General features: G+C 42.0%; 1 protein-coding gene and 1 long non-coding RNA gene across 2 annotated transcripts; one reads left to right on the top strand and one right to left on the bottom strand.

Moving 5' to 3' along the window:
- Positions 1-5,043: 5,043 nt before the first annotated feature.
- Positions 5,044-7,619, bottom strand: cart4 (cocaine- and amphetamine-regulated transcript 4). The gene is made up of 4 exons (XM_003455220.5): positions 7,482-7,619; positions 7,246-7,408; positions 6,147-6,230; positions 5,044-5,344 (listed from the first exon to the last, which is right to left on the bottom strand). The coding sequence occupies exons 2-4, from the start codon at positions 7,384-7,386 to the stop codon at positions 5,237-5,239; spliced, it is 333 nt and encodes a 110-aa protein (XP_003455268.1). The 5' UTR covers positions 7,387-7,408; positions 7,482-7,619; the 3' UTR covers positions 5,044-5,236.
- Positions 7,620-15,286: 7,667 nt separating this feature from the next.
- LOC102078016 (uncharacterized) lies at positions 15,287-17,312 on the top strand. Its single transcript, XR_002057912.2, has 2 exons — positions 15,287-16,129; positions 16,504-17,312. It is a non-coding gene; the product is annotated as an uncharacterized LOC102078016 (long non-coding RNA).
- The last annotated feature ends 9,425 nt before the right edge of the window (positions 17,313-26,737 follow it).

The raw sequence follows: 26,737 nt of genomic DNA, 5'->3' as shown, positions 1-26,737 counted from the left end.
AGACATTAAAGGACAATACACTAAAGAGAAATCCCACAACACAGGACAAGCACAGAGATGAGTCCACTGTCAGAGGCCATAAGAAGATCACTTGTAACCTTCACTAAAGCTGTTTCTGTGCTGTGATGAGCTCTGAAACCTGACTGAAACTCTTCAAATAAGCCATTCCTCTGCAGATGATCTTTTAGCTGTTTGACAACTACTCTTTCAAGGATGTTTGATATGAAAGGAAGGTTGGAGATTGGCCTATAATTAGCTAAGACAGCTGGGTCTAGAGATGGCTTTTTGAGTAAAGGTTTAACTACAGCCAGCTTGAAGGCCTGTGGTACATAGCCGATTATTAGAGATAGGTTGATCATATTTAAGATTGAAGAATTAATTAATGGCAGGACTTCTTTGAGCAGTTTTGTAGGAATGGGGTCTAAAAGACACGTTGATGGTTTGGAGGAAGTAATTATTGAAGTTAACTCAGAAAGATCAATTGGAGAAAAAGAGTCTAACTTAACATCGATGGTACTAAAAGTAGCTGTAGATAATATTACATCTGTGGGATCATTATGAGTCATTTTTTCTCTAATGATAAAAATTTTATTTGTGAAGAAGTTCATGAAGTCATTACTAGTTAACGTTAAAGGGATTGTTGGCTCAGTAGAGCTCTGACTGTTTGTCAGCCTGGCTACAGTGTTGAAGAGAAACCTGGGGTTGTTCTTATTTTCTTCAATCAGTGATGAATAGTAAGATGTTCTGGCTTTGCGGAGGGCTTTCTTATAAAGCAGCAAACTATTTCTCCAGGCTATATGATCATCTTCTCTTTTTGTGACACGCCATTTCCTCTCCAGCTCACGAGTTATCTGCTTTAAGCTACGTGTTTGAGAATTATTTTATCTGAGCTGAGCAGTAAATCAGATAAGAAGTCTGAGAAATCAGACAGAAACCCTGTGTAAGGCCCAGGTGGGCGATAGATGATCACAAATAGAGTCCCTCAGTCTTGACCTCCAAAACCTAAAGAATTATGGATTTGATCAACTGGTCCCTCAACGAAATTCACAGCCTATTCTCGACGAGAAGCCTGGGCTTGGGAGAGCCCGATTGTCCTGCAGAGATGTTTGCTGCGGATACGCGGTGGTCAGTTGTATTGTGTCCCTGGTGACACTCTCAATGGAGGACATTGAATGACATCCACCAGAACCATGATAACAGAGTTCTGGCTGATCGGGGCTGGCTCAGACCTGGCTTATCAAAGTACAAAGAAAGCAGTTGCAACTGTTGAAAACCCAACAAGGCTGACCCACATGATTGACGATGGGCAAGCCGTGAGTACTGAGACTGTGTTTATTGAATGCAATATGGATAAGATCTTGGAGAAGCTCACGGCTCTGCAACGGGAAGTTGGATCCCTGAAAGGCCAAGGCTGATGGGAACAACAAAATTCTTCTTCATAACATGACTGGGTTTTGACTCTTTGCTGAGGACAATGTGAATGTTTGTGCTATGCACGTGTGGTCGGTAGTGGTCCAATTTCACTGCAAGTAACTGTACGTGTAATGTGTAACTTTGCATGTGACAAATAAAGATTGACTTTACTTGAATGAGTTTTCCAGCTAGGGTGGACAAGGCTAAGGATCAGGCTTTCAAATGAATTAAAAGTCTGTCTTGGTCTTTGGTTGATTAATAGGCTGGTGTGAAAAATTGCTGCCACACCGCCCCCTCGGCCTGTGCTTCGAGGTTTCTGATGGTTAGAATGACTCGGGGGTGTTGATTCATTTAAACTAACATACTCATCCTGCTGCAACCAGGTTTCTGTAAGGCAGAGTTAATCAATTTGGTAAATGGTAAATGTACTGATTCTTATACCCCGCTTTTCTACTCTCCTGCAGTACTCAAAGCGCTCTATACAACACGCCGCATTCACACCATACACACCCATTCTCACAAGCACTGTCTATACTCTCCAGGTGAGCTCTGACTCACCTGGAGAAGCCTGGAAGCACTATGAGGATCATGTTCTTTGATTTCTCCAGTGCTTTCAACACCATCCAGCCACGACTTCTGAGAGACAAGCTGGAGCTATCAGGAGTGGACCACCACATGTCCCAGTGGATACTGGACTACCTCACAGGACGCCCACAGTATGTGAGGTCACAGGGCTGTGTCTCTGACACGCTGGTCTGCAGTATGGGGGCCCCACAGGGAACTGTGTTGGCACCGTTTCTCTTCACCCTCTACACTGCAGACTTCTCCATCAACTCCCCACGCTGCCACCTACAGAAGTTCTCTGACGACTCTGCCATAGTCGGCCTCATCACAGGCGAGGACGACTCAGAGTACAGACAGTGGACTCTGGACTTTGTAGACTGGTGTCAGCAGAACCACCTGCTGATCAATGCCGGGAAAACCAAGGAGTTGGTGGTGGACTTCCGGAGATGCAGACCCACCACACTGACACCGGTGAACATCCAGGGAGTGGACATTGAGATAGTGGACTCTTATAGGTACCTGGGTGTTCACCTGAATAATAAACTGGACTGGAGCCACAACACTGATGCTCTTTACAGGAAGGGTCAGAGCAGAGTCTACCTGCTGAGGCGGCTGAGGTCATTTGGAGTACAGGGAGCGCTTTTAAAGACCTTCTATGACTCTGTGGTGGCGTCTGTCATTTTTTACAGTGTGTTATGTTGGAGCAGCAGTTTATCGGCAGCTGAGAGGAAGAGGTTGGATAAACTCATCAGGAAGGCCAGCTCTGTTCTGGGATGCACCCTGGACCCAGTGCAGGTGGTGGGAGACAGAAGGACTCTGGCCAAAATAACATCTCTGATGGACAGAGTCTCCCACCCCATGCATGGAAATGTTGCTGAACTGCAGAGCTCCTTCAGTGACAGACTGCTGCATCTGAGATGCATGAAGGAGCGTTTCCGCAGGTCCTTCCTCCCTGCAGCTGTCAGACTGTACAATCAGAACTGCTCCCAACAATCATAGATGTTTACATCAGCGCTGTAACTGCAATAAGTTAATCAATCGATTTGCACTACAACCTGGTTTGCCTCTTACTTATAGTTATTTTTATTTAATTTAATAACTGTACAGTACTCTGTATATAGTAAACATTGTCCTTAATGTAAATATTCAAGAAAAATTGTGTATGTTTCTGTTCCGTGTCCTGTGTACTGTTTGTTTGTATATGTGTCTTTCTGGCTGCTGTTACAACCAAATTTCCCCTTGTGGGACAATTAAAGGATTATTCCATTCCATTCTATTCTATTCTATTCTATTCTACTTTTCAGTGCTTTTTTTCTAACTAACATTCATACACATTCATACTCAGTGGATGCAACGGAGAGCAAGTGGGGCTTGGTAACTTGCCCAAGGATATTTGGCATGCAGACTGGGGGATCCAGGGACTGAACCACCAACTTTCCAATCAGCAGCTAACCTGCTCTACCACCTAATTGTTGATCAATTATTAAGTCATGTACTAACAGAGACTTGGAAGAGAGAGACCTAATGTTTACTAATCCACATTTCACTGTTTTACTCTTTGGTGCTGTTGAAGATACTGTATTGTTCTTTCTTTGTGATTTTTTATGTTTAAGTCTGATATCAATGAAATAATCTGACTTTAAGTTTAATATTTTCACGTGTCTTTATTTTGACTAATAGGTGATTGATTGATTCTCACAGCAGTAGTTGGTTTAAGTCTGTCACCAGCATGACTGTTAATAAAGGTTTGATGAGAAGGCCATGGTGTGCTGTTGCTGTCAGTCTTTTTTAGGAGGGTTTATGATCAGCCCTAGGGGCCAATCAGCCTCTCCGGAGGTCTAATTAGAGAAGACTGATTGGGAAAGTCTGATGTCAGATAAAAACAGCAGAGAAAGCAGACAGTCCCGGTCTAAGTGAACACATGTTCAGGAGGTTCATACATTTATAAGCTTATAATTTAAATTTGAAACAGCAGCTGAAAATGAAAGAAGCAGAAAAAAATGTAAACATGAACTTTATTTTGGAGAAAAACAAGCAAACCTTAGCTATAAATGTTCGGTTCCATGTTATCATCTGATTTAAGGTTCAGAGTGGGTGTGAATGATCGAAACAAGGATCCTGACCCTGGGGGGTCAGAGACATCTCAGTAAGCAGCAGATGAACATGGAAGGAAAGTGTTTGGTCTCACTGGGCTGATTCACTTTGGGCTCCTGATTTTGATTTTAAATTAAAGCTCACTGAATGCCAGATTCCTGCTACACCTTCACACACCTGCAGCTCTGACAGCTGAGCTCAACCAGCCTGATCAACCCAATGACTTCAAGGTTTCCTGTAAATCTAATCACTGCGCTATTTACGTATGATGCATCAGACGATTTTGTTTTAATGCTTCAGTATAAAACTGCATCACTTTCATCGTGTTTTGTGCTCTGGAGTTACTCTCCTCCATCAGTACATATAAGGCTGTACTGTTATATTAAATATTATATGTAATATTCAGTAATTTTGCAAAACTTTCAATCTTTGGACTTTCAAACAAAATCCATGAATTTCCTTCACCAAACTGGAGCACTGAGCTCCTGGTTGGTCTAATGATCGTCTGACAAACAATAATTACTTATCAGATCATTATTTACTAAAATGATATTACAAGAATGAAAATGTCATTAAAAGGCTCCAACAGCACAAACGTGGTCCAGACGTCCAGTTCAATCACTCCAGTTAGCTGAGGTCAAGCCTAGCAGACAGTTAGCAGCTACAGACGCCTGTGTCACCATCCACCTGCGAGTCAAAGAGGCCACACCCCTAACAAACCTAATCCAAACAGGTGAGTTTTAAAAACATTGTCCACCTGTACAGGTGTTATGAAGGGAGAAATTATCTATAAAGACCAAACAGTTTGTGTATCAGACTGTAAACATTTCTTTCTGCTGTTTTAACATAGGAGTCGACGGGGACAGACTCACTGCTGCCTCTGCTGGACGTCAGAGGAACTGCAGGTGTTGGCAGCAGCTTGATAGCTGAAGGCGTGAACAGATTGTAAATCATGAAGTCTTTGGAGCCGTGCAGCTTTATGAAGAATCTTTATTAACAAAAATAAATTAATCTGAAGGACAAACACCAAAAACTTTAAAACAAAGACTAAAATATGCAGAGAGACAGCTTGGTGAGAGAGTGCACTTCTGTCTTTCTGAGCACTGTCTGTGTGAGCGCCCAGACCGAGTTTAGGTCCTCATGAGGAAAATGTGTGAGCGAGTGGTCAGTAGCAGCGCAGGAAGAAGGTGTTGCAGGCTGTTCCTCTCAGACAGTCGCAGAGCCGACCAATCCGAGGTCCGTGTTTCATCGCACACCGCTCACCCACATCACACTGATGAAGACAGAGAGAGAGGATTCAGGGTGTATCACAATGGACCGATTCAGAATCAGACGTTTCCTCAGAAAAATAAAAAAATGCTGAGAAACCTCTGAGGGTCACAAAGTTTAAGTACTGACTGCCCACAGGTCCTGGACTCACAACATGAGTTTAAAGGAGGGTTGGTGAAGTCAGGCAGTGAAGACTCATGGCTGCGTTTGTCACAGCCTTTTAAACTTCCTCTGCTGTAGAGTCAAAACTATGATGTAGTTGTATAATTTGTATTCTGAGTTGTAATCTTTGTTAATCTATATTTTTTTAAAAGAAAAAAGTTATGTAACTAACTAAAGCAAATGTTAAAAGCCTCTCTGTCCTGAGTACAGCTGAGCAGCTCTAAACTTTGAGCAGAAACGTTTCTCATTCCTGACTGTAAAACCAGTGCTCGCTGTATTTTCTCTGGACTGGGCTCCAGTTCGTCTATTATTTGTCCATCCAGCCTCTCAGCAACTGATGGGTTTAATCATCACATCAGCCCCATCCTGCGAGATTTTACTGATCAGTTTTAGAGCTCTTCATCAGCTCAGAACTGCGAGTCAGTTCTGAGCCTCGGATCTTTTACATGGTCTTTTTCATCACGACCGCTCAGAGGCGAGATTTGATCTTTATGATCGTCTCTCGTCATTCATGATCATGAATCATATAGGAACCTTTTTATTTGGATCTGCACTCGCTGCTTTCAGTCGAAGCACTTTGGAAACTGTTTTTCAAAAGATGCTTAACTAAATAAATAAATAACATAGAGTCAGAGTGTTCTCACCCGCGGGATCACGCTGGCTTTTTTCTCCACAGAGAGACCGGCTGAGCTGTCAGCTTCATCCAGAAGACCCTGCAGAGCTTCAGCCTGCACACACACACACACACACATGTTAAAGTCATATTTCATTGACAGAGACCAAAGTACAGCAGTGATAGTTTACACTGGTGTCACTGATTCATCGCTGAGACTTCATGGGGAAACTTTATAAATTAAAAAAAAGTAAATTTCAGAAAATAAAAATAAAAACAGCAAATATTTAATAAAAATAAAACATGAATGTTTTCTCTCCTAAAATCTTCATAAATTTAAATCTCATTAAGTTTGTGTCTGTGGACTCAGTAATGGCTGGACTTCATATGTGTGTACATATATATATATATATATATATATATGTATGTATGTATGTATGTATATGTATATGTATATATATATATATATCATTCTCATCTTCCTTTGTTAAAATTAAACAGCTCATTTATTGATTTAGTTCTTTAACGTCACAACAGTGTTTTTTATTTTTTCTCCTATTAAAGTTGTATTTGTCTACATTTATTACTTTAATTATAATTTTTAATCAAATTTTAATCAAACTACTTTCATTTGTCATCATTTATGTACATTTGTAAAAACATATTTCAGCCAATCAGCTCAAACCTGCGTGTCGTTTTATATCTTTATTTTCTACAAAGGAAACTTAATGCTTTGATCAGCTCAGATATCAGATGATCATAATTCACTGTAGTTTAACTCATAAAACTGATTTAATACAATTTTGGTTTCCGTCTGTTTCAGTTTTACCATCTTTAATTTATTTTTCATATTTCACTCTAAGAAAAAAAAACAGTTGTTAATTATCTTTATTTTAACTGTGCTTCATCAGACACTAGTTTAAAAAGTCAGAATCAGTTTTCTCATTATATGATATTTTACCTGCAGCCAAAAAACTATTTGTATTATTATGGCTTCCTTTAGTCACTCATTAAAATGAAGCACAAATGTCATCAGATTAAACATTTGAATCTTATTAGATTAGTAAACACAAGCAGACCTTTTCAAAATAAAAGACATACAAAGATCATGTATGAGACAGATGACTCACCAGCTCACTGGTTGTGAGTCCGAGGGTTGGTTCATCGGGCGCTGACAGCAGGTGGCTGTTGCCTGACCTTTGGCCTTGACAGAGTGATGTCAGCACAGACAGACAGACGGACAGATAGACCACAGCTCGTTTGCTCTCCATCTCCAAAAGTACTTTTAAAAACCTATAAAACAATCAGAGAATGAGTTTTCTCATGTTAACTGTCACTAAAGTCATGAGAAGGTGAATAAACTCACTTTAAACTAATAATTAAAGATCCTCCAGGAAGGTGTCACAAACTCTTCTTCTGTGGTGTCTGATTTCAGTCAGGTTGGTGTTTCTCTTTAGGTTTTCCTCTCCCTTTCCTTCCTCCTCATGAGCGTTGGTTTGTCTGTCTCCTCTATTTATACCTCCACCTCCTCCGCCTCCTCCTCTCCATCGCTCAGATTATTCATGTATGCAGCTTATGAGATAAACTGTGTGGATGTGCTCTGCTTTGATTGATGGGGTGTCCGTGAGTTCATATTAAACATGTCTATACTGAATGTTTACATGAATGTTTACCTGTTGCGCAGAGGTCAAAAGGTCACCATGTGACGCACAGCTGAAGATGAGCACGACTCGTGTGACTGCTCATCAGGTGGAAGTGTTTTGTCCTTAATGATCACACTCAGGTCGGACGTTCGTGCCGACTTAAAGCCGCTTTAATCGCAGACTTAAACAAATAAACACTGTTTTCTTCACTGTCAGTGTGAGCACATTTCATGTGTCTATGAAAAAAACACTGCATATAACAGCTGGATGTGGTCATGTGACATCACCGCTGCATCTGCATGAGAGGGTGAAGTTATCAGCTAAAGCTTTCCAGCTTGGATATTAAAGGACTTTACACAGATAGCTGCTAATTAGTGCTCAACACCATCCAAATCAAAGAGCTCCGACTTCTTGGATGGTCTTTAAATCTGTTAGTGAGTAAATGTGTGTTCATTATGTTGTAGTTTGTTCTGACTTACTGACCACGCTCTATTGTTTCAGTGTTATGGCATCGCTAAAACACATAATGTGTAAGAGTTTAATCTTGAGATTTGTGGCTGTATATGGCTAACAAACATGTGTTTGTGTTGTTGAGATCAGCTAGCTGAAACCATGTGGTTGGTGCTAAAAGCCGCTGCTCTCCAGGGGCCATGTCTAATACCTGGACTCTTTAGCAGCTTCTGTTTCCATCTGCTCATTAAACGGCCGCACCTTCTCATCACAGGTCAGAGGTCATGCTCACTGTTTTGCTCATTCAGTGTTGTTTAGTGATGTGAGCGCCATACGTGATGCACCTTAGCTGCCCTTGGCTCAGAGTTTGGTGATGACGCAGAAGAAACAGTTTGTGCCCTTTTCTTTGTCTGATCTGCATCACGCTGCGACCTGCAGCTCCACTCGTTCACGCTCCGCTTTCATCTGCACTCTCATTAACCACTAAATGTCAGACCACAGCCGCGCTGACGGACGAAAACCTCACATCTCCACGCCAGCTCTGCTGCACCGCTTCATTAGGAATGCCACATCGACTCACATTCATTGTGTTTATTCCAAATGTACAGAAACAGAACTATTGAACATCAAGCCAGTGTCATATAAATAATGTTTAATATCATTACATCACACAGTAGATCATAAATATGTCTCTATGAAGAACTGTTTTTATTCATGAATGTTTTTGTGTTTAATGGTTTCAGGGATGTTACACGGTGATGCTTCTGTCTGATGTTATTGTGTTTGTGTTGTTTGAATTGTTGACATGTGTTGTCATGGATGCTGTCAGTGGGTGTGATGAGTGCTTTTTAGAAGCTGGCCTTACTTTAAAAGATGTACAAATATGTTTGGCAGAACTTTTAGTCAGTGAAATATTTTGATTCCTTAGGTTTTTGCATATTTGTCACACAAATGTTTAATTTAGTATCTGACAAAAAATAACTGAAACATAAAACATCAGAAAAAACAATACAGTATCCACAACAGCACCAAAGAGAAAAACTGTGAGATGTGGATTATTAAACGTTAGGTCTCTGTTACTACATGAGTTAATAAGTGATCAACAAATCGATTTACTCTGCCTCACAGAAACCTGGTTACAGCAGGATGATTATGAAGTCCAGACACTTTTCTTTCCAAGGTCTTCAGATCACTGTGACCTGGATGACTGAGAATCTTCACAGACATGTTAGTTGAAATGAATCAACAGCCCCGAGCCATTCTAACTATCAGAGTCCTCGAAGCACAGGCCGAGGGGGAGGTGTGGCAGGTCAGACAGTACCCAAACACCGGACTCAAACACAACAGGATGAACTGAAAGAGGCAGCTTTATTTCTCTGACAAAAACACTCAAAAATAAAAGATATGAAAAACTCAGGTCAGGAGGGAAACAACAAGCAGAGGGAGACTGAAGACTAAAACATAGACAGGATAACGAGAGGATGGACAGCAGGTGGGAACACAGCTGGAACAAATACAGACTAACAGGGAAAGCAAAACTGAACACACTGGACACAGGACAAGAGACTGTGTATATACTGGACGTATCAGTAGACTAGCAGAGGAAGATGGCAGTAGTGATTGATGTAATGATACTGAATGACAACTCGAGAAGCTGGAGGAGTACCAAGGGCTCAGAGAAGAGCTGGAGCAAATGTGAAGGGTGAAGGTAACAGTGGTCTCAGTGATAGTTGGAGCGCTTGGCGCGGTGACTCCCAAGCTAGGCAAGTGGCTCCAGCAGATCCCAGGAACAACATTTTTTAAATTTTATTTTATTATTTATATATAAAGACAAAGATAAATTTCTGAGGCTGAAGCTGACGTCACGCAGATGCTGTTTACTCAGAAACCAGAGCAGAAGAAGAAGAAGACAGCTCGACCTGTTTCGCTGCAGCTTCAGCGACCTTGGGAGAGAAATGAGAAACACCAGCAGCAGCAGATTAAATCAAACAAATAGCAGCAGCAGTCCTTGTCCTCCTCAAACACACATACAGAACTTCAGCCACATTTCAGAGCGTTATCTTTCCTCATAAATAATCAGGACAGATAAGGTCAGGTGACCGTGGAGGAAGGTCTGACAGTCAGCTCCTCTGTGGTCTTTGAGCTGTGTGAGCTCATTATCGTCCATAATGACTGAACTTTCAGGTTACACGAGATAAAACAGACTTTCACTGAGCTCCACACGGATATTCAAACGGCCAGGAACAAGGAATGTTTTATTATCTTCATCAGGAGACTTCATCATCACGCCGACGATGATTTTAGAGCTGGAGCTAGGATGGTGATGATGATGAAGGTCAGCGACACAGCCCAACACATCAAACACACCTTTCATCTTCAGTGTGTGTGTGTGTGTGTGTGTGTGTGTGTGTGTGTGTGTCTGTCTGTCTGCGTGTGTGTGTGTGTGTGTGTGTGTGTGTGTGTGTGTGTCTGTAGTGTCTTCAGGACTCTGCATGGACACATGTCAGACCTAAACCTTCATACTGAGGATGTTTCTGCACTTTAAGGACGTGTCCTCTCCACAGAGACAGTCCTGGATTAAAAGGACATCGCTGTGAAAACCGTGGGCATGATTGTGATCCGCATGGAGGAGGACACCACAACAAACACCAGTTTCTTCTTTGTGTGCTTTAATTCTGTGTTGTGTGAATATTTAAGGTCTTTACCTTACAGTGTTGTTGTGATTTGGCTCTGTGTAAATGAGCTGTTGTCATCACAGTTTAAAAGCTGGAGCTGATTTCTTCTGATGTCTGAATGTTTCTCCTGTTTTCTGTGTTTACATGATGAAATCTTTAAATCCAGAGTAAAACTCTTCTCGGTGAGCAGGTTTGGGGTTTGCGGTGTCGTGCAGCTTCCTCCTGGACTGAAATAACTTCTCCGCCTGAGGCATCCATCAGCTTCTCCTCCTCTGCATCTTTATCAACACTCACTGTGAGTTCTGACACTGACGGACTTTTCCTGGTTAGCAGACACCTCCGATCATGATCAAACCTCCGTCGCACGGCCGACATCAGAAATAAACGCAAAATGTGTGAAGCTGGAAGGCTTCATGCAGAGAAGAGGGTGTTGCTCTGAGTTTGTAATATCATTCTTTGTCACAACTACACCCTGCCCCCACAAAACCCCCCAAACAAACAAAAACAAAAAAACAAATGAAGTTTGTCAGAGTCAGAGGCTCGGCAGCAGAGCTTTATCTGGAGGAGGAAAAATGACTTCTTGATCTGTAGATAAATACACACCAGGAAATAAAAAGAAATAAAACGTAAGTGAACAAATATTTACATGCAGAAAATGTGCAGACCAGCAGCCTTAAACACACGTTTGTCCTGTTTATTATTTAGAGCTGTCAATAGATTAAGAAAAAATACCTAATTAGTCTCACAATTGTCTGTAATTAATCGCGATTAATTGCAATTACTTGATCAATGCAATTACATTTTTTCAACTTTATATTTAACCTTTAAACTGACATTTATGCAGTTATGAAGTAAACGCAGAATAAACACAAAGAGCGTATGCTTAAATTCAAAGAGAATATGAATAGTTTTCTTCAGTCTTTTAGCACAGGTAATAAAACTTTTAAAAAAAAAGAAACTATATACTAATATGTAAGTATACACTAATATATAATATATATTAGCACTCTCAAACAATCAAAATGTTCAATCTGATTCATCTCAGGGTTACGGTGGATTTTGAATAATCACGATTAAATATAATTCATTTTTATTCTATATTAATTGCATTTCATTTTGCATGAGCAAACAGACTCGGGAAAAAAAAGGTAAAATATACGCACTTAACATGTTTATTGAACATCTTGAACATTCATGTTAACAATAAACTCTGTAAACATGTATCCTCTCCCTCTGTCACTCTCCGGGAGGCTTCAAGTCCTTGAAACGAGGAACCAAAGCTATGTAAAGTGCGTGTTCTTAATGATATTAACAGGTCTGCAGTTTGTTGCAATCCACTTGTGTCAGTCAATATGTCCGAGGTAGACTTACTGCGTCCCCGATGCTCCGTGAGTGGTTTGTTGCAAGCTGGGTGACGCGTTAGCCAAAGTGCTAGCAGCATCCCCGGCTAACGTTTGCTTTCGTCAATGTGATATTTTAAGCTGGAAGTGCTTCGGTGAAAAGAAAATTCCTTCGTGCACAATGTGCATAATACTCTATGTTGGTCGACTGTTCCGTCTTGTTATTTTTTTAATACTCAAATTTCCCATCGAGAGGGCCAGTGTGCGTTTATCATCTTCCATATTGAGTTGATTGGTTCAGCTGCCCGTCACTACCAGATCCATACCAGAAACCCGATCAGTACCACGCATGTGCGAAAGGCCACTACTAACGCTTGAAGCATTTTACAATAGTTACGCGTCAGAGTATCTGTTAAGATGTTAACAATAATACGTATCTCTTAAAATGTTTGCAGTAATGAAACATATTAATATAAAGTGGACAAAAACAGAAAAAAAAGGTAGTTATGGATCAGGACTCCCCGATCCTTACTGCACATGTGCAAAGTTGGACCGTACAAAACGGGTCTACCCAGCGCCACCTCCCATTGTACAAAACTGAAGCCAAAATATCCCATTTGTGGAGGCTGCCATCCTGCATTTTTGGAGCCGAAGTCTGCGCAGTAGTGACTTGAGGTGGAGCGACTGTGTCACGCTCCCGCCCACACACCCGCTGGACGTGACTGCAAACACGCCCCCCTACACTTTTACGTAGCCCAGCTGCTCCAGTTTATTTGCTGATGAGTATACCGCCACTGACGACTTCTTCAATTAAGGTAAATACAACCATGTCACAGTTATGAAAAAGACACACAGCTTATCATTTTATACTTCTAAAACATCTAAAATCACACTAATTCGTTTGCTAGATTAGCCGCTAGCATACGCACTGTGTTGGAGGCTTGTTGCTAGCTAGTTAGCGATGCTACACACCTGTTACTCTAATAGTCTGTATTATTGAAGGATTCAGCACTTCTTATGTTTGTTTTTATCCATTTTTAGACAGCAATGAGATCATCTGCTCACTCTGCAGAGGCCCAGAGTTACTGTTAATATCAAAAATATAATGCTGTCCTTTGAGATTTTAACATAAGACTGTGAGTGTAATGGATCTAAAACTGTTTAAATCTTCAGAGCCCTCTACATCCTGGTAACATGGAGACTTTAAAAACATCAGCAGAACGTTTCAGTAGTGTAGTCTAATTTGGTCTTTTCATTTAATAACAGAGTCCATATTATATCAACAGCTACATTCACCCTGGGGAGAAACTAGTGAGGGAGACCACCAGGACCAAGTAGACTTGTAGTCAAGACCACCTAAACCGAGACCAAGACAAGACCAAGACCAGAGGGTATCGAGACCAAGACAAGACCAAGACCAGAGGGTACCGAGACCAAGACAAGACCAAGACCAAGACAAAGTCGAGACGGGACCAGGACCGAGACAAAAAAGTCTTTAAACTGCAGCCAGATGCTGCTTCGTTTACAGGTGTCAGGCATGTTTATGTGTTTTTGCTTTCGCACAGCCCTCCTCACCGCTGTCTACTGTCTCACTCACTTACTGAGAGGACAGACGCACACTCCACTTGACTGTCGCGTCTCTCACCCTCTCTGTTTTTCACACAATGATATTATCCTGTATCCTCGCATGTGATTGACCATAATATGGAGCAATTGGAGCATAGCTGAGCCACTGTGTGAGAGCTGAGCAGCGAAAGGAAATTAAGTGAGGGTAGAAATGACTGAAAGATTAACAGGCTCTGTTTTGAATTTTGTTAAAAAAAGAATGACTTCATATAGGAAAAAATATATATATCACATATGCAGGACACCTTAAACTAGTTTTTTAATTAAGCAGCAAGGCAGAACAAATTTGGGGCTGTATCAAGACACAGGGACTAAACCCCAATTCAACCAGACCCAGAACTGATCCGGAATTAAAACGGGACTACAACAGTTCAAAATCAGGACTACTTAGGACTTAAACAAGACAGAACCAGAATCAGAACTACATGGTAGTAGCACTAAAAATCATCATAGACCTGCACTACACTAGAGAGGGATATTAGGCCCCTTATGTCAAACTGAGTGATTTGTGGCCCCAATAAGTTATTCATGAGCTCAGGAAGTAAAGGAAGTAATAAAGGAAGTAATAAAAATATGATATTTATAAAAAAAATATGATATTCATAAAAAGTATGATTTTCATAAAATTATGATATTGCTCAAAAAATATGATAGTTCATAGCTCATTGCTTTTTCTTCCCCCCCCAAAAAAGAACTAAGTGATTATTTAGAAAGTTTTTATATCAAATAGCATTCTTTTATTTTTAAGCCATTAAAAAGTTTTTACTTTTTTATGCTTAAAAAACGCCATCTGGTGGTGGCTCAGCGCGTGTGTGCGCGCGTGCACGCCCCCGCGCGCTCGTGGGCGCGCCTGTCTCGGGCCCGTGCTTGTGTCTCTGGGACCGTGCTTGTGTGTGTGTGTGTGTGTGAAAATGTGTTAAACCGTAGTAAAAGTGCTTAGTTAAACTTGTGCTTTTGTAACGTTCAGTATGGCCACACATACAGGGTGCATGCCTTGGGGGAAAACTTTATTTCAATTTGGTCAAAGGAGTTTGCAAAGAAAAGCGTCTGGACTTCTTAAAATTGCTTGAAGACGTTTCACCTCTCATCCGAGAAGCTTCTTCAGTTCTAAGGTCAAATGGCCGAGAGTCCCAGATTTAAACCCAGTGGGAGTATCCCCCCAAAGAGGGACAAAGGACCCCCTGGTGATCCTCATATGACAAGGTGGGGCCAGGTTTCACAATGAGCTCACCTGAAACCCTGGCTGATTAGGTCCCACACCTGCTTTCACACCTTGGCTCATGTGATTAGAGGATCACCAGGGGGTCCTTTGTCCCTCTTTGGGGGGATACTCCCACTGGGTTTAAATCTGGGACTCTCGGCCATTTGACCTTAGAACTGAAGAAGCTTCTTGGATGAGAGGTGAAACGTCTTCAAGCAATTTTAAGATCCAGACGCTTTTCTTTGCAAACTCCTTTGACTACGATGACCTGGATGACTGAGAACCTTCACAGATTTATTTCAATTTATATGCATTTGTTTAATCCGAACAAGGAGATTTAGAATCAAAGTCAGAGTCACAAAAAACTCTCGCGATCATAAACGCACCGCGGCTCCCAACATTAAAAACTTCCTGAAAAAAACTCTTTTCTCCAAAACACGCGCAACAAAAAAACCCTAGAATAACTTGTAGGGAACCCTCTATACCCAAAGCCTTATATTTGAAAAAAGGGGAAATCCTGAAAAAATCCTTAGTCTTTTTTCTTCAAACCAGCCCTCTACTAGCTCCGTCTCAAATTCAGCAAAGTCTAAGTTCTCCTTTCGCTCTGACTCGCATCGAACCTCTCCCAGAGCAGCATCTTTTTCCTTCTGTTCGCTCCCCGGCTCATCCCCGAATGCTGCTTACCTAGTTTGAAAATTTGCACCAGAGACCAACTCCGCCTCCCAGGCGTGCCTAACTCGCCCCGCTGCCAATCACATAACAAAGGGGCGGCTCCCCTCGCACCCCGGTTAGCCAATCGGCTGCAGGTCCGATGGAGGAGAGATTCAGGCTCAACACCGGTGGGCTTTGGGGCTATGCTTTCAGCCTTAGAGAGAGCAAAATCTATTTCTACCAGCTAAAAGCGGGTGAAGGTTTTGGCCCGCTAACACCGCGGATCGTCTTTACTTCGTCTGATTGGGGTGTTTTGAGCCTCATCGCTACGCCCGAAGTGCAGAAGAGCCTGCGGGACGAGCTCGCAACAACCGCGAACCAGGGATCAACAACAACTCGCCTCGCTTTCCCTATGTGCATATCAGTTGGTAAGTGTTAATCTTCCTCTCTAACTACATTTTTGCATTTTCCTTTTTACCATTCTCTCAATCCTTTCATTTAAAAAATATCACATTGGTTTGTAACACGTACAATACACCATCCGTCCATCCATTCGCTTCCGCTTATCCTTTTTTCAGGCTCGCGCGGTGCGCTGGAGCCTATCCCACGTACAATACACTTTAAAAATATATAAAAGCTCGACTTTAACTCCCGTTAAAAGTTTATACATTACATGTCTACATCACCTATCATGGCCTCATCAGGTATCTCATATCCTCTTGTTATTGTTATGTTATGCTCCTTTGATATTTTGCTAGTTTGCGTGTTTTAAAACTCTTTTTGTTGTTCTTTATATTTTTAGACTCTGATTTAAGCCAGATGTGTTCACCTGATCCCTGCGAAACACCAGCTCTGCGTGGATTTTGACCGCGAGTGACCGGATGTTGTTTCCGGCCTGAGGTTGCCTGAAATGCCGTCAGGCTCGTTTGAAAGATTGCGCCCTAGACCAACTCCGCCTCCAAGGCGTGCCTACCTTTAGCTGCCACCAGTGAGATATCAGAGCCGGGCTCCACATATCCAATCAGGAGCACGAGCAAGACAGCTTTTGCAGACTCGCCAGAAATATACAAATCCTTACCAACTGCTCTGCAACCCAGTGTTTCTGGTCCCCTCACTAACATCGCTTTTTGAGATATTTTTTTTTATGAACCACCAAAAAGAGACATTTTACCCCCCAGTACAGAAGACTGGATCTGAGGGCAGCAGCAGCGGGGACAAATGCTTGTAATGAAGCGACGGACATTTCATGGCTGATCTTAGATAATCGTGAGTTATTGTGTCTTATGGTGAAAAGTAGTTTTGCAAGAGGCATGCAAGCACTGTGGAAAAAGTAATCGTGTGTAAGTCCTCTAAAACTGTTTTTTGTGAACACTTTGCTCCCCACGTTATGCTTTAAAAAATTTGATACATGTAATGTGATCATCAAAGAACATGAGTTTTTAAAAAGACTTTTATTCTTATGCTTTTAAAACTATCTCAGATTATCATAAAACACTTATTTGTATGTTATAATGTTTTTCTTACACCATGTGTAATTTTCATTCACACCTTGTTCATTGTATCAATGTGTAATTATGTATCTTTGATAAATAAATAAAATATTTAATCTTGTATTTGTGTACTTTCTGGTGATTCAATAAAAAATTAGTCACATATCGCTCTGATAAACACAGATGGCTGAAAGAAATGTTTGATGGAACAAAGTAAACAAGTGTCTTGCTGCTAAACTTTTAAGTCACCAAGGTTTAAATGAGAAATTGCTACTAGGAAACTAGCAGCCCTAAGTCTTTATGTAAAACATGAAAAACTCCATATCTGGGATATTTGTTCTTACAAAGGTGTACTCATTTCTTTGTTACGGTACTTTACTGTTCCAATGAAACGAAAGAAAATATCCTGACCTATTTTCAGGGACAACAATGTTCATGTTAGACTGTGTTTTAAATCAGGTTGTGAGCTTAAACGAACTATCACAGCACTGATTTTACAGTAATGTGCAACAGTTGTAATGTCAATTAGAATTCCAAACTGGCTTTTCTCCACTCAGTGTTATGGTGAAATTTAAACTTGTTCTTTTGTGTAATTGCACATGGCCCATCACAAAGCCCCTTAGTAAGCTGTACAGCAGAAGTTTTCAATTCACTTTTTGTCAGAAACCTTCACAATAGCACAGCACAGTTTCTCCAAATGTGTGCTTCTTTTTCATCACTCAGTGTGCTTTTAGAGCATCTACATTAGCTCATCAAATAAAAGTACAATCAGTAAGTGTACTTTAACATTTCAGGTTCCAATAGAGTCTTACTTAGATGATCTCAACTATCTCACTAACCTCTTTTTTGTATTATTCATCAAACAAATCTCTTGTAATTTATCTGAACAAATGTAGGGACAAGCAACTCCTTTTTAGCTTCTGTTATGCATTTACCTCTCACACGTTAAACTAAATGTTCGTGTTCTCAGAGTTAACATGTCTCATGTTACCATGTTGTATTTCTAATACCCAGCCTCAGTGTTCGCCCTGTAGACCCTCAAATCCAAACACCAATGATCTAGATATTCACAAAATTCATCAGGATATTCTTAAGGTCTTAAGTTTTTGTTGTTTTTAATGTTTTACACAAAAACTTCACATTTTTATATTTTTAAATGAAAGTGTCATGGAAAGATATTTTTTCTTTAATGATGTTGCTGCCACATTCTCAAATAGTAACTATTCTGGGATTTTATGGTCAAACTATAAGATAAGATAAGATAAGATAACCTTTATTAGTCCCACATGTGGGAAATTTGTTTTGTCACAGCAGGAAGTGGACAGTGCAAAAGTTATGAAGCAAAAATTAGAATAAAATAAAATAAGAATAAATACAGTACACAACTGTACAGAATAGAATAAAATAAAATACTATATACAGTAGAATAAAATAGAATAAAATATACAATAAGATAAAAATAGAATACAAATGCTATATACAACTGAGTAAAAAATACAACGATGCCAGGAAGATTATTGCACTTAGTGTTATTGCACATGTGTGTGTTTGATCAGTTAAAGTCTTTATTGTGGAGTCTGACAGCAGTGGGGAGGAAAGACCTGCGAAATCTCTCCGTCCCACACCGTGGGTGCCGCAGTCTCCCACTGAAGGAGCTGCTCAGTGCTGTCACAGTCTCATGCATGGGGTGGGAGATGTTGTCCATCAGTGATGACAGCTTAGCCACCATTCTCCTGTCACTCACCACCTCCACTGGGTCCAGAGGGCATCCTAGAACAGAGCTGGCCCTGCGGATCAGCCTGTTCAGTCTCTTCCTGTCCCCAGCAGAGATGCTGCCGCCCCAGCAGACCACACCGTAAAAGATGACTGAGGCCACCACAGAGTCATAGAAGGTCTTCAGGAGTGGGCCCTCCACTCCAAACGACCTGAGTCTCCGCAGCAGGTACAGCCTGCTCTGCCCTTTCCTGTACAGGGTGTCTGAGTTATGAGTCCAGTCCAGTTTGTTGTTCAGATGAACACCAAGGTACCTGTAGCTGTCCACAGCCTCAATGTCCATACCTTGGATGTTCAGTGGTTGCAGTGGAGGATGTTTGTGCCTGCGGAAGTCTACCACCAGCTCCTTGGTTTTACTGGCATTGATCTGGAGGTAGTTCAGCTGGCACCAGTCCACAAAGTCCTGAGTCAGTCCTCTGTACTCCTTGTCGTCCCCATCAGTGATGAGGCCGACTATTGCAGAGTCATCAGAGAACTTCTGCAGGAAGCACTGGGTGGAGTTGTGGGAGAAGTCTGCAGTGTAGATGGTGAAGAGGAACGGAGCCAGAACCGTTCCCTGTGGGGCCCCCGTACTGCAGACGACCCTGTCCGACACACAGCCCCGAGTCCTCACATACTGTGGTCGGTCGGTGAGGTAGTCCAGTATCCATGCTGTGAGGTGATGGTCCACTCCAGAGTTCTCCAGCTTGTCCTTCAGAACCGAGGGAAGAATAGTGTTGAAGGCACTGGAGAAATCAAAGAACATGATTCTCACAGTGCTCCCAGCGGTCTCCAGGTGAGCGAGGGAGCGATGTAGGAGGTGAATGACGGCATCATCTGCTCCAATGCCAGGCTGGTAGGCAAACTGAAGTGGGTCCAGTGATGAGCTCACCAGGTGCCGACGCTGAGCCAGGACCAACCGCTCCAGGGTCTTCATCAGGTGGGATGTCAGAGCCACCGGCCTGTAGCTGTTGAGGTCCTTGGGGCGTGAAGTCTTTGGCACTGGTACGACACAGGAGGTTTTCCAGAGCTGTGGGACTCTTCCCAGCCTCAGGCTCAGGTTGAAGAGGTGTTCCATAACACCACACAGTTGGTCCGCGCAGGACCTGACGACCCTCGAGCTGATGCCATCTGGACCCGCTGCCTTCTTGGCTTTAATCCTCCTCAGTTCCCTCCTAACCTGGGTGGTTGAGAGAGACAGGCTGGAGCCTTGTGTTGAGTGTGTATTGGATGTGTATTGGATGCTGTTGTTGGGGGTGGGGAGGAGTGAGCAGGGTGAATAGAGGAGGTGTGAAGTGTCAGAGGTGGAACAGCAGCAGTGGGGGTGGGTGAGTCTGCAGCCAATGTTGGAGACTGCCTCATGGCTGAATCAAATCTGTTGAAGAAATGATTCAATTAAATTTAGGATTCATTTTAAAGTTCTTTTATTGGTTTTTAAATCTTTAAATGGTCTGGCACCTGCATATATGTCTGATTTGCTGAAGCCCTATGTCCCCACTCGTTCGCTCTGGTCAGCTGAGCAGCTGTTGCTCTCAGTCCCCAAATCACGGCTGAAACTGAGAGGAGACCGAGCGTTCTCTATTGTGGCTCCTAAGCTTTGGAATAACCTTCCTCTTCACATTAGGCAATCGACATCAGTGCTGGTTTTTAAATCCAGATTGAAAACGCATTTTTATTCACTGGCTTTTGACTCAGTGGTTGACTGACTTGTATTTACTTATATTTTATTGTTTTTGCTATGTTTATTATGTTTATTATTTTTATCGTATTTATTATTCTTATGGTATCTATTATGTTTCTATTGTTCAGCACTTTGGTCAGCCTTGTGTGTTTTTAAAGTGCTATATAAATGTATGCCTCTTCTGCATTGGCATACAGTAAGTCCAGTGTTTTATTGTCTCTGGTTGGGCAGGTCACATACTGGGTGAAGGTGGGCAGTGTGGAGTCCAGTGAGGCATGATTGAAGTCCCCTGATATTATGAGAAGGGCTCTCGGAGATTGTGTTTGCAGTCTGCTGACCACAGAGTGGAGAGTGTCACAGGCTGCATCCGCGTTGGCCGAGGGGGGGACATACGCTGTTATCGCGATAACATGCGAGAATTCCCGGGGCAGGTAGTACGGACGCATGCTAACGGCTAACAGCTCAATGTCTCTGCTGCAGAGTTGTTCTTTCACAGTGATGTGCCCGGGGTTACACCATCTGTCATTCACAAACACTGCCAGTCCCCCTCCTTTCCTCTTACCGCTGTCTCTCGTCCTGTCCGCTCGCAGCAGCTGGAATCCCGGTAGTGTCACGCTCGTGTCCGGAGTTAGCGGTGTTAGTCACGACTCCGTTAGCATCATGATGCTACATTGCCGGTACTCCCTCTGTGACCAGGTTAGCGACGTGAGCTCATCCATCTTATTGGGCAAAGATCGTACATTTCCAATAATTACAGAAGGAAGAGATGGTCGATAACGTCTCCTTCTCGGGCGACGGCGCTCCTTCCCAGCACGACACCCCCGTCTTTTCCTCCTCAGCTCGCTGGGAATGTCGGGTCTGCCTAACCGTTATTATGGTGTATGGTAAGTGATATGTTTAAAAGTTGGGTAGGACATTCTGTGACAAACCACTGGTTTGTATTTATGGGAGGGGGTGTTACGGCCCTAGCTGGGCCTCCTGAAACTGCCCTTGTGTGGGCGTGGTGTTTTTCTCCGCCTCCTCCTCTCTTGCCTCTCCTACCCCCTCTGTCTCTCACTCTCCTCTCTCCCCAGGACACAGCTGCTCTTGGTTAGCCTCGTTTGCCACCTGAATCCAGTCAGCAATCACCTCTGAGGCTATTTAAGCTGGGGATGAGCTGTGAGCAGGGGTGGTGTTCTCTGGTGTCTTTGCTTGGTGTGTGGTTATCCTGCTTGAAGTGTGGAGTTGTGGAAGCAGTATAGCTGCTTTACGTGAGTAGTGTGGGCTTGTGGGCCTCGGCAGCAGTAAAGCTAGCTGCTGCTAGTGACAGGGTGAGCTTGTGGGCCCCTGGAGTGCCTCCTCGTGGTGTGGAGTTTTTGTTTGGTTGTTGTGTTCTTTGTTGTTATAACCTTTTTTCCTTTTTCCAAGTGTCATTGGTAAAACGGCGTTGCCGGCTCTTTATGTTAAGATTATTTATAATAAAGACTATTTTATTTAGTAAAAGCACCTGTCTGTTCTCCTTTCATTCTGTTCTGGACTCATTTGTTACTGGTCCCCTCACTCGCACGCCTAGACCCCTTCGGGGGGACGTAACAATGTGGGGTCAAGAAGCTTCTTGACCTTAGAAGTGAAGAAGCTTCTTGGATGAGAGGTGAAATGTCTTCAAGAAACTTAAAGAAGTCCAGACGCTTTTCTTTCCAAGCTCCTTAGACAATATTTAAAGTTGTTTTCTTCCCCCCTCCATAAGTACAGTGGAACCCCGGCTTACGAAGACCCCATTTAACAAAAAATTCAAGTTACGAAGGCACTTAACGGCAATATTTTTGCCCGTGGTACAACAAAATGCCCGTGTAACGTAATGGGTTTTGCTGTTCCACTTGAAAGACGTACAGGGAGTGCAGAATTATTAGGCAAGTTGTATTTTTGAGGAATAATTTTATTATTGAACAACAACCATGTTCTCAATGAACCCAAAAAACTCATTAATATCAAAGCTGAATGTTTTTGGAAGTAGTTTTTAGTTTGTTTTTAGTTTTAGCTATTTTAGGGGGATATCTGTGTGTGCAGGTGACTATTACTGTGCATAATTATTAGGCAACTTAACAAAAAACAGATATATACCCATTTCAATTATTTATTTTTACCAGTGAAACCAATATAACATCTCCACATTCACAAATATACATTTCTGACATTCAAAAACAAAACAAAAACAAATCAGCGACCAATATAGCCACCTTTCTTTGCAAGGACACTCAAAAGCCTGCCATCCATGGATTCTGTCAGTGTTTTGATCTGTTCACCATCAACATTGCGTGCAGCAGCAACCACAGCCTCCCCGACACTGTTCAGAGAGGTGTACTGTTTTCCCTCCTTGTAAATCTCACATTTGATGATGGACCACAGGTTCTCAATGGGGTTCAGATCAGGTGAACAAGGAGGCCATGTCATTAGTTTTTCTTCTTTTATACCCTTTCTTGCCAGCCACGCTGTGGAGTACTTGGACGCGTGTGATGGAGCATTGTCCTGCATGAAAATCATGTTTTTCTTGAAGGATGCAGACTTCTTCCTGTACCACTGCTTGAAGAAGGTGTCTTCCAGAAACTGGCAGTAGGACTGGGAGTTGAGCTTGACTCCATCCTCAACCCGAAAAGGCCCCACAAGCTCATCTTTGATGATACCAGCCCAAACCAGTACTCCACCTCCACCTTGCTGGCGTCTGAGTCGGACTGGAGCTCTCTGCCCTTTACCAATCCAGCCACGGGCCCATCCATCTGGCCCATCAAGACTCACTCTCATTTCATCAGTCCATAAAACCTTAGAAAAATCAGTCTTGAGATATTTCTTGGCCCAGTCTTGACGTTTCAGCTTGTGTGTCTTGTTCAGTGGTGGTCATCTTTCAGCCTTTCTTACCTTGGCCATGTCTCTGAGTATTGCACACCTTGTGCTTTTGGGCACTCCAGTGATGTTGCAGCTCTGAAATATGGCCAAACTGGTGGCAAGTGGCATCTTGGCAGCTGCACGCTTGACTTTTCTCAGTTCATGGGCAGTTATTTTGCGCCTTGGTTTTTCCACACGCTTCTTGCGACCCTGTTGACTATTTTGAATGAAACGCTTCCCAGATAGCAAGACGACATTGAATCTATGTTGATTTTTCATCCGAACCGTCGTATATGGTCGGGGTTGAAATGCCAATGTTGTAACAACATTGAAATACTGTGGTAAACCGACGGTCTTACTATAGAGACGTTGTAACGATGTTGATTCACCGTTGTTTTTTTGTCATTGATATTTGATCTATTTGTAGTCGACCAGGTGACAACAACAACGTCGAGAAAACGTCTATTTATAGTTGACGATCATTCGGCTCCGGTCACCATCAAAAACCATCGATTTGTAGTTGAGCATTAAATTGCATTGTAACTGATCAGGTATAAAGTACCAGAGAAAGTAGATTTATTGTTCATTTGTTATCAATGACTTGGTCTAGTTCACCAGCTTTAAAAAAATCATGTCTACGTGCAATTTATGTATAGTTGACCGGGAAATTAAAGCAGCGATCACTTGGACTATTCCGCAGCACCCCTCTCACATTGGTACATCCCCCCAGGTATTCATTGTCTTCTACAGTAGACATTTGATTTACTCTCAGCGGAATTGACTGGAGAAGGCATCAGGTCATGCACTGCACTGGCCTGCACCACGATTAGTATAAGGTAAGAATGAATGATTTTTTTTTCCTACTCGTTATTTCCATGTTTGCATCTGAATAACAGTAAAAAAACTCGTTAATGTTGTACATTAACGAGTTTTTTTACTGTTATTTACGTTGCTCCCAAAAAATGTGGGAGCCCGAAATTGTGTCTACTTCTTACAATCCGGCAACAAATAAATTGCACTGCGAACAAAGTATATCAACAAAGAAAACATTTTTGTTTCATAATTTCTTCGTTATATTCCCTTACAAAGCTAGCTTTAACGCTTCGAGGTTTCCTTTGTTCTTGCCGTGGCCTCGGCGCTTGACCCAGACTTTCGCTCTGTAGTTGCTTAGTACTACAAAAAATTCTAAATCTGTGATATATGATTGATAAACGTAAAGTTAACTGTATAAACGTGTTCAATGACTTTGTTACTTTTGATGATTGGAGAGCACTCGTTTCAATTCGCACACGAAAACTTTAGACTCAGTTTGAATGCTCACGCAGCATGCCCACGTGACTGTACGTTGCACGCTGACCTAACTTTACGTTGCACGCGTACATGACTTTCCGTTTGTGCCTTGTATAATGAATAAGGCTACGTCCACACGTACCAGCGTATTTTTGAAAACGCTGATTTTTCTATGCGTTTGCACCTTTTGTCCACACGTAATGTATGTCTGGCCGTACATTGTGTTTGTATTTCCAGGCACATTTCACGAAGCAGAACGCAGTCTTCAGAGATATCCACGTGAACGCTGTGATACGTCTGACCTTCAGTCCGAAGAAGAAACCCAGACCAGTCTTAAAAGAAAGCACAAGTAAAACCCTTTTATTCACAAACATATCTTTGATTGTTAAGAATTTATGATCTTGTCTTTTATACATATCTGTGGTGCTTGCATACTGCAATATCACCACATAATATAGTCCAAAAAGTGGAAGTTTGTAAACTTTTTAAAAATGCAAAGCCGTGTACACTTGTGCACTTCAAAAATTCATTGTATACTGTACCTTCTTGCACGTCTCTGTTTCCTGTGTGTGTTGTTAGAAATCAAACTAACTTTAGGAAACAATATGCCAAAAGCATATTTACAATTACTTAAGACCGTTTTTAATTTCTTTTCTTTAGACCAAATCCCCTGTACACATATACGGACTCAGAGGATGAGCAGCCTACAAAAAAACGGTTTCCCCAGGCCCCTCGAGTGAAAATACCAGGTAATAAAATACTGTCTAGTGTCTGTGTACATATCTGTGTCTGACACGAGGAAACTTTTTGACAAGTTGTCTGTATTCTTAAATACTTAAAAAATTATCTTTTTCTAAACAGCCCTCATCACTCCGCAGTCTGCCCCCCAGCCCACTGATAGCAACCATCATAATGCCCCACCCAGCTTCCGGCACCTTTCGCCACTCCGGCACAAACCGACACAGCTTTGCGATCTCGCCAGCATGCAGAGTCTGATGTCTTCCCTATAGATGGTATGCTTTTAAAAAAAGCTTTAAAGCTGCATCACAATGTCATTGTACTCTTATCTTAAAAAAACCCAATTCTCCTGAATGTCATCTTGTTGTGATTTTTTTTTTCCTGTAGATTCCAGAGACTCTGTGAGGCCACTATTACAAGGCAAGTTTGAAAATCTTGGAATTTCACAGTTTACATGGTATTACAAATATATGTGACAGGCAAAAACTAGTAAACACTTTTAGCAGTTACAAGAACTAACAAATGAATATCCAACAAAAGGGAATAGAAATACATTGTACTGCCAATACTTTGGTTTATTCTTTGTATGACTTGAAAATCAGGCTTTAGGGAAAACTAAATGACATGTTTCTATCATCAATTACATGAAGTAAACACACAAGCACTTGCATACACATTTAAGACATGAGACACGCTAATTCCATCTCATAAAATGTGTCTATAGGTGAGACGCTTTGCGTTGATTGGTGCTGCTGGACCACACTGGAGGTGCGAGTCCGCCGTGTAATGGTTTATGCCATTACAAAGGAGCTGGCCTCTGTACTCAACTGGGCAGGGGAAAAAAAACCAAGGACCAGACAAAGCAAAAAAGGGCATTTAAAGAGACAGCGCTGTGCAGATGCATATTTGGTAAGTTTTAACATTTATTGTAGTTTTATGAGCCTAAAGTGAACAATAAAGGGATCAATTGATGTGCTGGGTGCGTTTCACATTTCCTATGTCTGTTTTTTGCTATATTACTTTGTCTTTTTTAATAACAAGACTTTCATGTCCGGTTAATCTGGAGATGGAGTCTTTGGTCTTCGGCTTGTTTTGTCCTCGGGTTGTACACTTTGTACAGCCCGAGGACCCCATGTTTTCTTTTTTTTTTTTAAAGGATACACGGCACACCATGCTAAGACATATCACATTTTCAGCTTATAGCTCTTTGGGCAGCAGTTTGCTGA

Source organism: Oreochromis niloticus, linkage group LG22, assembly GCF_001858045.2.
Source record: "Oreochromis niloticus isolate F11D_XX linkage group LG22, O_niloticus_UMD_NMBU, whole genome shotgun sequence".
In the NCBI taxonomy this organism is placed as follows: domain Eukaryota; kingdom Metazoa; phylum Chordata; class Actinopteri; order Cichliformes; family Cichlidae; genus Oreochromis; species Oreochromis niloticus.
This window is presented reverse-complemented; position numbering and strand designations above follow the sequence as displayed.